The sequence below is a fragment of the Bos indicus genome, chromosome 19 (assembly GCF_029378745.1).
Source record: "Bos indicus isolate NIAB-ARS_2022 breed Sahiwal x Tharparkar chromosome 19, NIAB-ARS_B.indTharparkar_mat_pri_1.0, whole genome shotgun sequence".
In the NCBI taxonomy this organism is placed as follows: domain Eukaryota; kingdom Metazoa; phylum Chordata; class Mammalia; order Artiodactyla; family Bovidae; genus Bos; species Bos indicus.
In genome coordinates this window covers 53,306,979-53,323,256 of record NC_091778.1, presented here as the reverse complement: position 1 = coordinate 53,323,256, position 16,278 = coordinate 53,306,979, and the positions used below count along the sequence as shown (strand labels likewise).

General features: G+C 52.4%; 1 protein-coding gene across 1 annotated transcript in view; it reads left to right on the top strand.

Moving 5' to 3' along the window:
• Window positions 1-11,694, top strand: part of ENDOV (endonuclease V) — a 78,414-nt gene extending 66,720 nt beyond the window's left edge. Inside the window, exon 10 of the mRNA XM_070774385.1 lies at window positions 11,562-11,694. Within this exon, the coding sequence (XP_070630486.1) occupies window positions 11,562-11,596 (35 nt within the window). The 3' untranslated portion in view covers window positions 11,597-11,694. The remainder of the gene's footprint in view (window positions 1-11,561) is intronic.
• The last annotated feature ends 4,584 nt before the right edge of the window (window positions 11,695-16,278 follow it).

The following is a 16,278-nucleotide window of genomic DNA, read 5'->3' as shown; positions in this document are numbered from 1 at the left end:
TTCATCTATGAAAGAGGGATGTTCTGTGCCTCCCTGGAAATCATGTTAAGAGCAGAGTGGGCCAGTGGTGGACCAGCACTGGGACTGGTGTGGAGGGTCTGGGGGTTCAAGAGGGGAGCTCCTGTCCAGGGTGTGGGCTCACCCCCCAAGCCCACCCCGCAGTCTTCTCTGACCATAGGTGACCAGACACCCAGGGAGGCTCTTGCAGGCCCAGGTCCACCAGCCTGGAGGGGTTGACCAGGCTGCTTGGTCCAGCCACATGCTCTCCAGGCCCTGGGAAGGCTGTGGGTGCCCTGCAGAAGGGGCCCCTCATCAGAGCTGAACCAGGCACAGCTGGGAGAGTATCAGAGCAGGACCGAGACCTAGTCACTGGGAAGCCCACCTTCTGATGGCCAGACTTAGGCCCCGCTGCCTGGGCAGCTGTCATCCCAGGTGAGGGGCATCATATCCGACCTCCCTCTGGATGTGCCCAGCCCTGCTGCCCCTTTAAATGAGGGGTTGCCCGAGAGCACTGGGTGGAGGAGCTCAGAGCCTGCTTTGAAGACGTGAGCTGCATTTTGCTGCAGTGTGTGGCTGGCAGGCCTTGGTGCTCCCTGGCAGGGCCTCTCCAACACCCCCCCCCCCACTCTCTGTCTCGCACAAGCACACACTCCCTCTCCCTCTCCTCCATCCTTTTATCTCGGCCTCACACTCATAGTATCTGGGTCTGTAAAGTCACCGCTTCCTTCCCGTGACTGCCATTTATAGCTGGCAGTAATGAAAGGCGCCTGTTTTACACTCGCTGGGCCCCAGCAGCACTACAGAGACACGGATCCCTTTGTTGCAAATAATTAATTTGGTTCCATATTGCATAACATCCTAAAAAGCTTTCCAGGGCAAGCTCCCGCCGGCCGGACACTGTGATTTCATCAATATTGCATGGCATCGGGCACTACTGTATGCGGTTTCATTAAAAATTTAATTTGTGGTTTAAATCTGCAGTGTTCCCTTTAAAAGGACGTCAAGGGAGGGAGAGGCTTCAGGTTGGGGCTGAGCAGATCTGGGGGGGAAGGGGGAATCCCTAGCTCCAGGAGAGGGAGGGGGGCTTTCCCAGGGCTGGAGCAGTGGGCCCCTCTCTGATTGGCTGCCGGCCAGGGCTGCTGCTGTTGCTGCTGGAGGGAGGGTGACTGGACCATTCATAGAAATTGTTTCTCCAAAGCTTGTACTGTTTCCCTTTCTATAATCAGCCCTGGGGAAAGGGCAGCTCCCGGGAACCCAGACACTGGAGGAGGGCTGAGGCGGCGATGGGGGAGGCTTTCCCTGGAGACCCTGGGCCCCTCCAGACCAGAGTTGCCACCCCACCCTGAACTTGGGGCTGTGTGGCCTCCTGCAAGTTACCTCTGCTGTCTGAGCTCTGGTCACCCCCGCTGCCCCATTAAGTCATTGCCATGATTTCCTGAGAATGAGTGAAGGACCTCCCAGATCTGGGTCAGCACTGCTCACCATCACCCCCTGCGTTGCCGTGGGCCAGGTGGCTCCTAGTGACAGGATCGCAGTCCACAGAACCCCTGCTGGGAACCACAAGTGTCTGAAAGTCCACCATAAGTCTTATTTCTTTGTCTGGACCTCCCTCCCTCCCAGAGAGGACCTGGGTGATGCCCCCTGCCTTACAGCTTATAGACTGGGATTTTGTTTCTGATGAGGGGCTTCACTGGGAAGTGAGGGGGACAGTTTTGCTCTTTCCAGGGAGGGAGGAGGGGCTCATGAGAGCTCTGGTTCTGGTGGGGGAGGGGAGAGAAGTGAACTGGGGAGGAGGAGCAAGCACAGATGGGCCAGAAGAGACTCTTGGGCAACCTCCTAACCCTGCCCGAGGGCGCCTCTGTCTGAGAGCACTTCAGACCCGCTCTTCCAGAGAGGCCGCTGATTGTCTCATGTGTCTCGGGAGGCAGGGATTTGTGCATCCGGGGCCATCTTCTGACATTGTTCCAGAGTGATTAAGTTAAGCCTCCTGGGGCCAGCTGGAGAGAGAGGACACATTGCTTTGTAAAACTGATTTGCTGCCATAGCATTTACAGTGTGCTCGGGGTGCACCACAGTGGCAGATGCGTTGGTGCCCTCCTTTCTCACACATGTGGGTCTCCCCACCCACATATACACATCATGTGTTCAGGACATGACTTGTCACCGCTCACTTCAGTGCGCAGGTCTGTGTTCAATTGTGGTGGGCTTACAGTGAATCCTCAGTGTCCCAAATGCCCACACAAGACTTGTCCTGAAGACTCCTGGAGGGGTCTGTTTCCCTGGGCAATAGCCACGGGTACCACGGGGACTAGAGCAGGGGTCTAGATGTCTGAGATATGAAGGTTTCCTAAGAAGAGGGCAGGAGCCAGCGCTGACCAGGATCTCTAGACCCCGTGGGGCCTTTGCATCGCTTGGGGTGCCTTTCTACATTCCTGGGGAAATAGGACAAGGGAAATGTGGTTTTCAATGAACCTGTGAGCTTGGATGATGGTGTGATGAGATCCACGGGCCATATAGCTGGGCAGCTGAGGGTCCGCCAGGGAAGGAAGATGTGCTGGGGCCAGGGGCTGCATCCAGACAGAAAAGCGTGGCTGGCGTCCGCCACACAGATAGAAAAAGAACAGACAGTTCCTTTCTGGCAGGCCCGCCATGCGTTAGAAAGCACACATTTGGTAATGGAGCAGCTTGGCCTGGCTACAGCCCGGGAACAGGACCCAAGCTCTCGGGCATGCTGTTTTCTTTGCCTGTTTCCCAGGCAGTCCGTGAGCGCTGACTTGGAGCACACTCTAGACACTACTGGATGGTGGGAAGATAGAGATGGCTTGAGCAACGTGCTCCTCTGCTCAGCTGCTGTGTGACCTCGAACAGGTGACTTCACCTCTCTGGGCTGTATCAAGAGTTAAATTGGACAACCCCATGAAGCTCTTAGAATGGTGCTAGTCTGCAGAAATAACTCATTAAAACTTAGTAAATACTGATTATGATTGTTTTTTGTCTTTCTCTCCCTCAAGATGCTCAGGTACTAGTAATACCATAAGGAAGTGAAGGAAGGGCTGAGCTAAGGAAGGAGTAGGGGGCTCCTGCCAAGACACAGAAAAGGAAGGAAAGTGGGCCTCTGAGTCACATGTCAAGTTGGGCCCCTGCACAACAGCTCTCTCTCTCCACCTTTTAAATTCTTAAATTTAAATTTTAAAATGTTGTAAATTGTAATACATATATAACTTAAACATTTACCATTGTAACCATTTTAAAGCATACATTTCAGTGGTCTTAAGTACCTTCACGTTGTGCAACCCTTTCCAGGCATCTTTCGTCTTTCCAAACTGAAACTCTGCCCCCCTGAAACTCTACTCTCTATCCCTCCTCCCTGCAGGCCCGGGTACCCATCATTCCATTCTCTGTCTTCCTGAATTTGACTCCTTTAAGGACCTCATGTAAGTGAAATCATACATACTTGTCCTGTTGCCACTGACTTATTTCACTGAGCATAATCTCCTCAAAATCCTTCCATGTTGTAGCAGGTGTCAGAACATCCTTCCTTTTCAAGGCTGAGTACTATTCCATTGCATGAATGGACTGCATTTGGTTTATCCACTCACCTGACGATGGACAGGTGGGTTGCTTTCACCATTTGGTGATTGAGCTGGTGCTGCTATAAAGGTGGGTGTACAGATAAGTCTCCTGGACCCTGCCTTCACTGATTTTATATATATACCCAGAAGTGGCAATGGGTGGATCATATGGTCCCCACCCCTCACTACAAATGCAAGAACTGAAGCCACACGAAGAAGCTCAGATGCTCGCCCAGGGACCCAGCGTCCCCACCCCCCAACCCCAAGCCTCCAGCTCCTCTGTGGCCTATTCCCAGGTCTCCTGGAAGGCTCTCTGGAAGAGGTGGGCTGGGATGGATACAATGGAGAAGATTGGTCACTGTAACCACAGGAAGGGCAGCATTGCGGGGGTCCCACGGGGAGGGGGCTGGGACGGCATGTGGATCATCACCAGCCAGCTGTGACTGAGCGTGACGCCTTCCAGTGCTGGGAAGGCAGCCGTGAAGGGTGACGAGGTCTCCCGAGGGGAGAGAGAGACCAGGAGCCAGGCAGCAGCAGGGCCACCGGGGGGCAGGCTCCGGTCCCATCCGCATGAGGGCCTGTCACCAAGGCATGGGGGAGTGCCCTCTGCCCCTGGTGGGCTCCTCAGCTTCTGTTAAACCTTGGAGGTTGCCCAGTCTGCCACATGGGAAGTCCGGATGGTTCTCCATGGCTTGGACGAGGGGGCTCAGCAGGAAGGGGTTTCTGCCTCTGTGCCCTCTGTCCCAGGGGCCTGCTCAGCTCTTTGGGGTCAGCAGAACCACCTGGGCTTGGTGGAGATGCCAGGCTCTGCCCTCCCCAGGGCTTGTCTGGTTAGCCTAGTAAGGCCAGGGACCAGCCCCCAGGGCTTCTTCAGTTTCCTGATAAGAACTGAAGGGCTCCTCGCTTCCCAGGGAACTCCAGTGCTAACAAATGACTCTGGTGACCGTTGTTGGCCTGTTGTCCAAGTGTTTCCATCTCCTTCTACAGGGGGACACCACACTGACCCCTGGGGTTGGAGGCCTCCTGCCGTCAATGAACTGAGCCTGAGCATGGCTTCAGCCCAGGGCATTGCAGAACCCCCACAACCCCCTTTCTTGTCCCCCTGGCACAGCGACTGGAGGTAACAGGAGGCCCTGATGACCTGTGGGGGAAATCCCTTGGATGTAAAAAGAAAGGACACCTGTCACCTGTAGCGACTGGCACACCAGAATGTTTTGACTGTGGTGTGACCTAACGGCCTCCTAGTCCCGTGTCCTGATGGACGAGCTGACCAAGGGGTCAGCCCAGCTTCCCTGGACCTGCCCATGCTTCATTCTCCTGGTTTCTGGTTTCCTTTAAGGAAACATACCTGTCCAAAAAATACCTTTTCTGTTTAACTTGACCCCGGTTGAATTAAACTTTGCTCTTTGCAACCAGCATCCTGCCCAGTGGAGGATGCTGTTTCAGCTGTTACAAACCAACTTATCACGGGATGTGGGCAAGGCAGTTGGGAGGAGTGGAGGGGGCCTGGGTTTCAGACACAGATGAGGGTCACTGGAGAAAGAGGTAGTGTGGTTGTGTGTGTGTTGGAAAGATCACTGAAGGAACTTTCCTACCTCTGAAGGGTGTAGCTGAACAGTTAGTAACATAGCTTTGCCTACACATCCCAGCCCACCCCAGAAGCCTGGGTTTGGATCCTACTGCTTCCCAGGTGACACTAGTGGTAAATAACCTACCAGCCAGTGCAGGAGACATAAGAGATATGGGTTCAATCCCTGGGTTGGGAAGACCCCTTGGAGGAGGGCATGGCAACCCACTCCAATATTCTTGCCTGGAGAGTACCATGGACAGAGGAGCCTGGCAGGCTACAGTCCAGGAGGTGCAAAGAATCAGACATGCTGGAAGTGACTTAGCATGCACTCACACAGTGATGACCATCTGTGGTCCTTGCTCAAGTTTACCTCTCTGAACACCAATAAGCACATCTGAAATATGGTGATAACAAGACATGGGATTGTTGGGAAGATGGCAGGAGAGGAAATGAATGAAGCCCCTGGCACAGTGTCTGGACATAACAGATTCTCAATACGCTGTCATAGTACCATCCATCAAGGTCAAGGGTGGCACACAGCAACCTAGAAAGTCAGGCTGCACCTCCTCTTCACCGTCTGCAAGCCCTCGGCCCCAGCCACCCACTTGCACCCCTCCCTCCACGAAGGAGCCGACTGTCCTCCCCAGCCCACCCTCCAGGACAGAGCTGAGTGCCAGCTGCAGGCTCTAGGGTTCCTATGGTTGGGATCCAGGCTTCTCTTACTGTTGTTAAAGTGTTTTGCTGCTGGGAAGCCTCGAGCCTCTCCACGGAGGGACATAAATAAAGGCAATAACTTGGCCATTAGGAAGTTTCGCCTGGTGTGTCCACCCCAGAGCGCCCTGGCACGCTGCAAGACAGCCCTCGCCAGGGAGTGCAGGGGCGGGAGAGAAGCCTCTCATGTGCTCCGTTTCTGGGTCAGGTACCTCTTATTCTCCAGGCTGCGAACGGAATGGGGGATGGGCGTAGGCAATGTGCCCCCACTCAAGATGGCATGGGAGGGATGTGGGGCCGGCCAGCCCCAGGAGGGAGCATAGTAAGCACAGTGAGGCAGGCCAGAGGGTGATGTCCCTGGGTGCTGCTCTCTGGGGCCCTCCTTCCCCACCGAGCTGCACGTGGAGCCTAGAGATGGGCATATGGCTCAGAACCCAGAGCTGGGGGTTGGGGCGGGCAGCGCACTCTGGTGGCTCTGGGTATGGGCTTCGGCACCAGGCCAAAGTGGGTACAAGTCCTCGTTCCTGTGCACTGTCTGTGCAGGCCCCACCAACTCGATAAACCATAGTCTCCGGGGTGTAGAATAGAGACAGTGATGCGCTCCACGCCTGGGAGCTGAGCCTAGAGTCACCAGCTCTTGTCGGGGTTGACATGCGTGCAGCCCTGGATTGTCCCATGCAGGCGTTTTGGGGTGAGGCCCAGATAGCTGCCCAGGGGGTCTCTCCATCTCCCACTCTAATGTGAGGAGGTACCGGGACCCTGCTGGCAGGGGTGTGTGGGGGCGGGAATCTGACCTCAGGTCAAAGGTGAGACTGAGCAGTGGCTGGTGGCAGAGCTCCCCAGGAGGGAGTCCTGCTGTTCCAGAGTGGTGGGGGTCGGGACTGGGGTGCTGGCCACAGTTAGAAGTGGGGGCGGGATGACTGGGGGCCCAGAACCAAACTGAATTAATCGAACCCAACAGACTTGGGTCAGAGAGGGCTCAGAGAGTACCTAGACTACTTCTCAGTTTTTATCTGACCGTTGAGGGCTTCCACCCCCACCCAACCCAGGCTTCTGTCTTCTTTTCTTTAAAAATGGTGATGGCACATCTTAATTTATTAATTTTATGCTTAATAACACTTAAAAAAAAACCCTAGATGCCCATGAGAAATAATTCACACTCGTGGACAGTTGTCAAGGCTCGCTGGATGTGACCGAGTGACCCTGAATCTATGCCAGTTCCCTGGATATTTCCTGGGGCTAGGGAGCCTGGGACCGGGGTGGGAAGATTCGGGGCTGCAAAGCTGAAAGGGAGCAGAAGGTGGGACACGGGAAGGGGAAGGTGAGGAGGTCACTAGGGTGCGGGGGACCATCCCAGGATGCAGGCTGGAGAGCGAGGCCAGCCTGAGCTGGGTGACGTCCTGGCATCTGTGGGTTTACTAGAGCTGAGAGCTCCACAGGAACAAGAGCAGAAGAGGGCAAGGGGCAGAGCGGGGCAGAGCAGGATGCAGGGCTGCTGAGGAGGTCCCCAGGAGGGGGCAGGTGTCTCCCCACCAACCCTCCAGGGAAGCAGTAGGTTGGGATTCTGTGTCTTCCTCCCTCCGTCCCCCACTCTCTGCTGAGGAGTTGGGGCCCTGGGTGGCTGCGGTGACCTGTCCAGGGATCTGTGTCGGGATGCAGGCCAAGGTAAGCTGAGTGAGCCGAGGCCAGAACCTCTCTGACCTAGTGACCTTCCCAGCGGTCCCTTCATAGCAGGAGTGGTAATTGGGTTTTACACGGGGCCCTCTGGCACTGACCTAGTTGTCCCGGTTCCTGCCTTCCTCTGTCCCTCTGTGTTCGCCCCTGATGTTCTTTAAACCCCAGGCATTGTGCCTTCCCCTGTCTGGCTCTCATCCTCCCCTCTGATTCCACTGGGCAAAGTCAGGCTGCAGCAGGGATTCGGGGTGTCTGTCACAGCCTGTGCTTCTCAAGGGCACCCCACTCTGGGCCCACCTCTGGGAATGAGACAAGTGAGGCTCTGGGTCTGCACGCTGGACAGCTGAGCAGGTGATGGCCTGAGCGTCACCCCATTTGGGGACTCTTCTCTGACACTGGGTCCCCATGTGTGTGAGGAAGGACGGAAGGGTTGGGGACCAGTTTCTCACCTGGAAGTGGCATCAATAATGCAAAGCGCATAGGCTCAACTGAAATAACCTGTGTTGGGCACAAGGCCTGGCATCTGTCTCCATTTCTCTTCCTCTGTCATCACTTCCTCACCCACGGAATGGAGGTCTCGACATCCCAGTGAGAGCCCTGCGCCCCCAGGGACTGTGTGTCCACTACCAGACACTGACCGTCTGCAGTGGTGCTGGGGTAGCACAGATGGGAGCGCCTTCTGCGACTAGAACACCTCTGGGGGGGAATGTTCTTGGGTTCCCCATTCACAGATGAGAGCACTGAGGCTCTGAATGACAAAGGACTGGCCCAGGGTCAAGACTTGGTCCTGGTGGACTCAGGATTCCCGCTCGGTGATCCACCCCGAGCCCCTGCGTGTCACCCCTGCTCCAGGTGCTCAGCAGCTCTGGGGAGATCTGGGGGAATGGAGGGTGAGCAAAGCTCAGCCTGCGATGGATCACCACCCTGGCACACTCACCAGCCCCATGAATTGCCAAGCACATCCTGGTCTGGGTTCTGGCAGGCTGCCGCTTGTTTTTCGAGACTCATCGGCATGGGGCTGCCGGGAAACCAGGCACCTGTTTCTAACAGGGATGTTTACCTGGCCCTGCACACTTAGGGGGCACATTCCTCGATTCCTACAGGGCCAAAACCCTGTAAGAGGGAGCCTCGAAAGAGTTGGCTGTGAATGCAGATGGCTTTGGGTTTAAAACAGGGCCAGAGCTTTCACCAGCTCCTGTGAAGTTCCCTAAACGTGGAGGTTTGACTGAAATCACACATGCGACATCAGCTGCCCCCACCTCCACCCCCTGGAATTCCCCCATTGCCCTCCCCCAGACCTCCCTCCTCTGATTCCAGATTCGCCTCTGCCTGGTCCCCCAGCTCCGGCAAGCTGCCAAGCATGAGGCCTGCCCTCCGAGACTGCATGAATAATAGAACTGAAATCACCCCTAGTTAAAAATAGATACTCTTCTTAATAAATATTTTACATACTGTCTTTAGGATATACAGATCCCCTGTCTGAAGAGTTAAAGCAAACCCTGTTATCGAACCCAAAGACTGTAGGCAAGGCTCGGCCTTGGCAGGGCCCAGCAACCCTGCAGCCATGGCTCCTGACTGCGATCCACCCCCTCTTCGGTGACGTTTGCTGAAAATAACCCACACCAGTAAGGACAGAACGTCCGGCCAGGAGCAGCTTGGGAATTCTTGGCTGGGTTAGTCACTTATGAATTTTATGGGGGCAAATCAGTTATCTGACACCCCTGTTTAGTGAGGCTCGAAGTTCAGAAAAGTCAAAAGCAAGTTCTCATGTTCCAGCTGTACAGACGGACTCTCCTCTGTGAGCAGAAGCTGGGGGGCTTCTGGGGGCAGCCTCAGGGAGGAAGAGAAAATTCCAGGTGGGGAGGCGGAAGTAGTTTAAAGCGCTGGCCCATTTCAGAAAACTTTGCAAATGCAGTGCAACCTTGAAGGTCTGCATTAATTAGGACACAGCATGATCTAGATACAGCGAATGGATCTGAATAATCTGCTGAAACAGGTTCCAATCTTGACCACCTCCTCCCACCATGAGCTTCCCATGGGACACAGGGGCCGGCAGGAAATGCTGGGGTCTGCCCCACTCGGACAGGACATGACTGAGCGACTTCACTTACACTTTTCACTTTCATGCATTGGAGAAGGAAATGGCAGCCCATTCCAGTGTTCTTGCCTGGAGAATCCCAGGGACCAGGGAGCCTGGTGGGCTGCCGTCTATGGGGTCGCACAGAGTTGGACACCACTGAAGCGACTTAGCATCAGCAGCAGCAGCAGCCCCGCACGCAGACCACTTCAAAGTAACCCCCACTCTGCAGGCCCCTAGAGAATGGTTGATGTCCTTATTCAACAGGGCAGGAGACTGGATATTGAAGGGGCAGAATATGCTGGAGCTGGCTAAGTTGAACCAAATAGGTTTGGGGCCCATGTCTCAGTGTTGGTCTCTCTCCCTGGACTGGCAGCTCCTCACCTCATCTGGTTTACTTGGACTGAGCACAGAGGCCCTTCCCTGTGAGGCCTCCCTGCCCTGAGGATGAACCACTCTCTCCCTCGTGCCCAGCTTACTTTGAGGAGATGTTAGTTTAGCACTTAGCACCCTGATGAATGGGTAGACGGATGGATGGATTGATGAATAGTAGAAGGCTGGCTGACTGGCTGGATGAATAGGTGGATGGCTGGATGAATGGCAGGTGACTGAGTGGTAGATGGTTGGATGGGTGGATGAATGGATAAATGAGTGGTTAGATGGATTGTTATTGTTGTTCAGTCACTCAGTCATGTCCGACTCTTTGCAACCCCATGGACTGTAGCACACCAAGCTTCCCCATCCTTCACCATCTCCTGGAGTTTGCTCAAACTCATGTCCATCGAGTCGGTGATGCCATCCAACCATCTTGTCCTCTGTCGTTCCCTTCTCCTCCTGTCTTCAATCTTTCCCAGCATCCAGGTCTTTTCTAATGAGTTGGCTCTTTGCATCAGGTGGCCACGGTATTGGAACTTCAGCTTTAGCATCAGTCCTTCCAATGAATATTCAGGGTTGATTTCCTTTAGGATTGACTGGTTTGATGGATGGGTGGATAGAAAGATGGATGGGTGCATAGATAGGTGGATGGTTGGAGAGGTGGATACAGAGATAGATGGATAGGTGTGTGGATGGATGGGTGGAGGATGAGTGGATGGATGCATGGATAGGTGGATGGATAGATGGATGGGTGGATGGATGAATGTGTGGATCGGTAGATGGATGAGGGTATGTGTTCATGGATGGTGGATGGGTTTATGAATAGATGCATGACTGGGAAAAGCTATCATATCAAAGGGGATTCATATTCAAAAAGCCACCTTATATCAAAGATTTCCAAGGGGATTGACCACAGAATAAATACTACTCCAGGGTTGATCATATAGCTGGTAATGTGCTTTAATTCTTCTCTACCCCTGTTGCTTTCTATCATTTTCTTCCCAGTTCCTGGATTATTGGCTGGAAAGGCAGGGCTTGGGGAGCAAGGAGGGGTGGGGTAACTCAGATATGCAGAAGACAGACAAAGCTTAAGGACCTGATGCTAGTCTCTCCCACGTGGCCCACCTGGAGACCTTGAGAAAAGGGGCTGCCCCTCCACTGTCAGCGAGCCAGGGCACTTTAGGACAGATTTCCCTTGAACATAACATGCTGGAATGTCAGGCAATCAGAACTCAGCACCACCTGGGCTCATGTTGGGTGGAGCTTTGTGGGGGATAAAAAGTTTTTAAAAAATGCAATTATTTCAACAGAAATCATTTTTTTTTAATCCATGCCACTGTGTCTACACTTGTTTTGCTTTTTTTTTTTTTTTTAATTTTGGAAGGTACAGGAGAAGAAAGTCATGAAATGTTTTCGTTTCTCTGTGATTGAGCAAACTCTTAAAATATTAAACTGTTGCTTAATAATTGATTAAAACTAATCTCAGCGGGAGCCAATCACCCATTTGGCAGAACCTCTTTAAACTTTTAGGGGCTTTTAGCTCCCCCGGCCGCTTAACCTTTCTCTTGTCTGATTCATTCAGGTTTCAGCAAATGGCTTGCCTCTTGTGGATTCTGATGTCATGATGCCTCTCCTGAGCTGTGGGATGGCTGACTGAGGCTGGATTCAAAAGAAAAGTAAAGTCCTAGAAATGCTGTGTCTCAAGAGGCAAGGGTAGGGGGGATGTCAGAAATAATGGTACCATGGATTTCCAAGACGCAGAAGCAGAATCAGAGGTAAGGCTGTGTGGCCTTCAGAGCTACTTAAGTTGTCTGTGACTTAAGTTTTTCTGCAGAACAACAATTATGCTGACCTCTCTGTTTTTCATGGGGACACTGAAAGCGTTGAGTAGAATGCTTCAGGACGTGGACTCATCAGACTGTCCTGATCCAAGCCTTCCCCAGTGGTTACTTCATATGTGATCTTGGATGAGTTTCTTAGCTTCTCTGTGCCTCAGTTTCCTCAGATGTAGAATGGGGGTATGTATGGTTCTGTGGCTGGTGAACCCTGGTGGTTCAGTGGCTGTGACTCTGCACTCTGAATGCAGCAGGACCAGGTTTGATTCCTGGCCAGGGAACTAGATCCTACATGCAGGAACTAAGAGTTTGAATGCCGCAACAAAAGATCCCACTTCCCGAAATGAAAATCCAAGACCCTGTGTGCTGCAACTAAAACCTCGTGCAGCCAAATAAATAAATAAATATTAAAGAAAAAATGAGGGTAAGCATAGAAATGCCCTCCTGAGCAGATTAGGTAAGACATTCTTAGCATTTACCAGGGCTGAGAAAGAGCTCCAGCATGTTCACTATGCTGATTTTTAAACAAGTACTTTGAATTCTGAAAGAGAAAGGACCCTTATGAGAACAGCCAAAGTCCCCCAAACTAAGCACAGTCTGATATGTGCACACCCATGTTCATGGCAGCATTATTCAGAAAAGCCAAAAGGTAGAAGCAGCCCAAGTGTCCCTTAGTGGATGAATGGATAAACAAAATATGGTGCGTCCACACAACAGACTATTATTCAGTCTTAAAAGTGAAGGAAATTGTAACATATGCTACAATGTAGATGAACCTTAAAGGCATTATGCTAAATGAAATAAGCCAGACCCAAGAGACAAATAACCCTATGATTCTCCTTGTATGAGGTTCCTAGGGTAGCCACATTCCTAGAGACACAGTAGAATAGTGGATGCCTGGAGCTGGGGAAGGGGCAGTGGGGAGTCAGTGTTTAATGGGGACAGAGTTTCAGCATGGGAAGATGAAGGTCTGGAGATGGATGGTGGTGATGTGAATGTACTTAATGCCACTGAACTGTACGCTTTAAATCGTTAACATGGTCAATTTTATGTTATGTGAATTTTACTGCAATGAAAAGTAACAACTAAAAATATCACTAGCACTCCGGCCTCCCACCCTGAGTGTGTCACCCCTATGGGACCAGGTTCATTTACTGTCTGTGGATGGTGCTCATATATGCATGGGTGGGGCAGGGTCCTCTCACGAGAGCTCGGCAGGGACTTGCCCCTCCCCCACCTTCTGGATCATCCGCAGATGAGGTGAGAGAAGCTTCAGGGCCCCACAGCTGGATGAGCCAACCTCACCTTTCTGTGTTGTTGTTGGGAATAGAAATGGATCTGTCTCTTTGGTGGGGCTCCATGGGAGGGTGGATGGGAAACCTCAAAGACGTGGCCAGGCTGGAGCCTCCGGGGAGTGGAGCTGGAGTTTGAACCCTGCCTGGTCCTAACTTAGCCGCGTGCTCATTCTCTTGGTCCAGCCAGGCTTGGTAGCATCATCAGTTGATGGTGGAATTCGGCAGGGGAGGATAGAGACAGGGCCTGGACCCCACCCCTGAGAACCCCCTGTCACCGGAGAACACAGGCAACAATGCTGACAGTGCTTTTTGAGATGCTGTTAACAATAATATGAATTCCTGCTGCCTTCCTAGATTTTAGGGCTTAGAAACTACTTCCACACAGTTGATTTGTCTTTTATTTCCTGCAGTCTGCCTGCCCCATCCCTCTCTACAGACTTCTTCTATTTTATCTATCTATCTATTTATTTATTTTGGCCACACTGCACGACTTGCCACATCTTTTTCAGCAATCCCCTAGTTCCCCAACCAGGGATTGAATCCAGACCAGTGAAAATGCCGAGTTCTAACTACTGGACTGCTAGAGAACTCCCAATAATTCTCCATGTAAAATGGCCAAGGTGGGACTTCCTTGGTGGCCCAGTGGTTAAGACTGTGCTCCCAGTGCAGGGGGCCCAGGTTCGATCCCTGGTCAGGGAACTGGATCCTGCGTGCTGCAACTATTAATAAAAGATCTGCCTGCAGGAAATCATGGTTGGGAGAATATGTTGGGAGGGACTCCCAGCACTGAGTCACACACAGACTCAGCAGCAGCTGAAAGGACCTCAACCATGCAAAACTGGTCTTGAAGGTCAGGCTTCCTCATTTTCTTTTCTTCTTTTATCACTCATGCACTCTTTTGAAAAATCAAATTAAAAAAAAAAAAAAAAAACTCAGTTCAGAGAGGTTTATAAAGAACCCTCTTCCCGTTCCTCCTTTCTCAGACCTGAAGGCAAGCAGTTTTAACTGTTTCATTTTTAATTATATGGCGGTCGTCTCCACAAGCCTAAATAATACACTCATAATGCCGTTTCTTGATTTATCTGCTTTAGAGCTTATCTGCTGTGCTGGGCGAGGCTTCCTCACTGGCGGCACCTGGCCCCCTCCCCACTTCCGTGAGGTTCCCCCACTCACTTTCTGACTTTGGATTCTGTGCTTGGAGCTGTCTCAGTTGCGGGCTTCCACAGCTTCTCTGTCCTGGTGAGAAGGGGAGTGCTGGCCTGTCTTCCTGGGACACCCTTGATTCCAAGCCCTGCTCCAGTTTTCACTGCCCTGGCTGGTGGTCTTTCATTCCGTTGCAAGGCAGTAACCGTCTGACGTCTCAGGCTTTGGCCCCAGAGCGATGCTCTGCATTTGGAAAAGCGTGCACGTGAATGTGCAGTGGGGCAGAGCCTGGCTCCTTGTCTTTGAATTTCTGAGGCTCTGAATCCCTCGCAGGACTGCTCACCTGGGCTCTGTCACCCCACTGGAGGTTCAGAATCACTCCTTGTTTTCATCTGCATTTATTGGACCAGACCTTTCTTACAGGCACTGCATTTTCTCCTGCATCCTGATTTCTTATTCCTTCCTTTCCGGGGAGAAGTCCCTGCCCTGAGCCCCTCTCATCCCTGTTGCCCTCTGTGTATGGCTTGGGCTCTGTCTATTCTCCTCAAGGCTCAATTCAGGGGCTCCACACCTGGACCAGAACTTCCTGGCACAGACTTTCGTCATTCCTGGGTTTCTCATCGCCTTTGTTTTTGCCAAGGCATCTCAGGTTTGCTCTGGAGTCATTGTCTCACTTTGGTACCTTGGGCTTTCTTGTCCATGCTGAGGTTTTTGTTTCAGTGAAGTGGACTGTCTGTTTATGGCTGAGACCAGCGAGGCTGGTGTGGGGCGGACATGGGTGGAATTTGAGGATGCAGGTTGTGCTGCAGGGCAGCTGCCCAGAGCCCCGGAGGCCAGCATCATGAGGCAACTAGGGGCCACCAACACCCAGAGACCACAGGCCTACGTTCCAGATGGGGAAGCTGAGACTGAGGGGGCAAGTGGCTTGTCCGTGGTCACACAGCAAATTGGTGGCCAGAACCCAGGTCCTGTGAGCCAAGAATCCAGTGCCTCCACTGGACCACAGCTGCTTTGGTTGGAGGCATCCAGGAGATCCAGGCTTTCTAAGCACTCTGGCCAGTCTGTTAAGCAATCCCAAGGGGGCTCGGGACCCAGGTCACAGACACCTCTGTTCCTTGGCTCTAACCCTCCTTCCTTGGCTCTGCCCTGCTCCATCCACAACTGCCCTTCCCAGCAAGGTCATGCCCTGAGGTTTCAGAACAAACACAACCTCCAGGACTATTTGACTAGAAAATACAGGCCAGAAATCCACCATGGGACCTTCACACTGAAGAGATTTTGTTGTCTCCAACAATCCAGTTTGACAATTGACTAGAGATCCGAGCCTCCACATGTGTGGGAGGAAGGGTATGGGCTGGAGCCATTTGCAAAGGGGCTGCTGGCCTTTGGGGGCTGGTGGGCAAACTTGAGGGCCAGCTTCGAGGGGACTCAGCTTCATTTCGTGACCTGGGCCTGCTGTCTCCTTTACACATCAGGCACTTCCCTACAGGCTGCCCCCCTGGGGTTCACTTTTAATATTGAATCCCAGAACTTTAGTACAGAGTAGCCTTCCATCTTGTCCCTCTATTATAGAGGCAGGGAACAGGCGGTCCACATGGGACTGGGCCAGGCCACTCAGTGACTTTCTGGGGGACCCTGTTTGGGGCAGGATGGTTGTACTAGTCAGGGTCCTCCAGAGAAAGAGAACCAGTAGGATATAGATACAGAGAGGGGGTGTAGGGGTGTGTGAGGAGGAGAGAGGGGAAAGATTATTTTAAGGGATTGCCTCCTGAGATTGTGGGGCTGGCCCATCTCAAGTCTGCAAGGCGCTGGACATTCCAGCAGGAGTTGATGTAGAAGTCTTGAGCCCAAGGCAGCGTGGAGGCAAACTTCCTTCCTCTTCTGGGAACCTCAATTTGTTCTCTTAAGGTCTTCAACTGATTTGAGGAGGCTCACCCACACTAGGAAGGGTCATCTATAACTACTTTACTCAAAATCTACTGAGTTAAATGTTAATATCATCTGAAAAGTACCTTTATAGCAACAT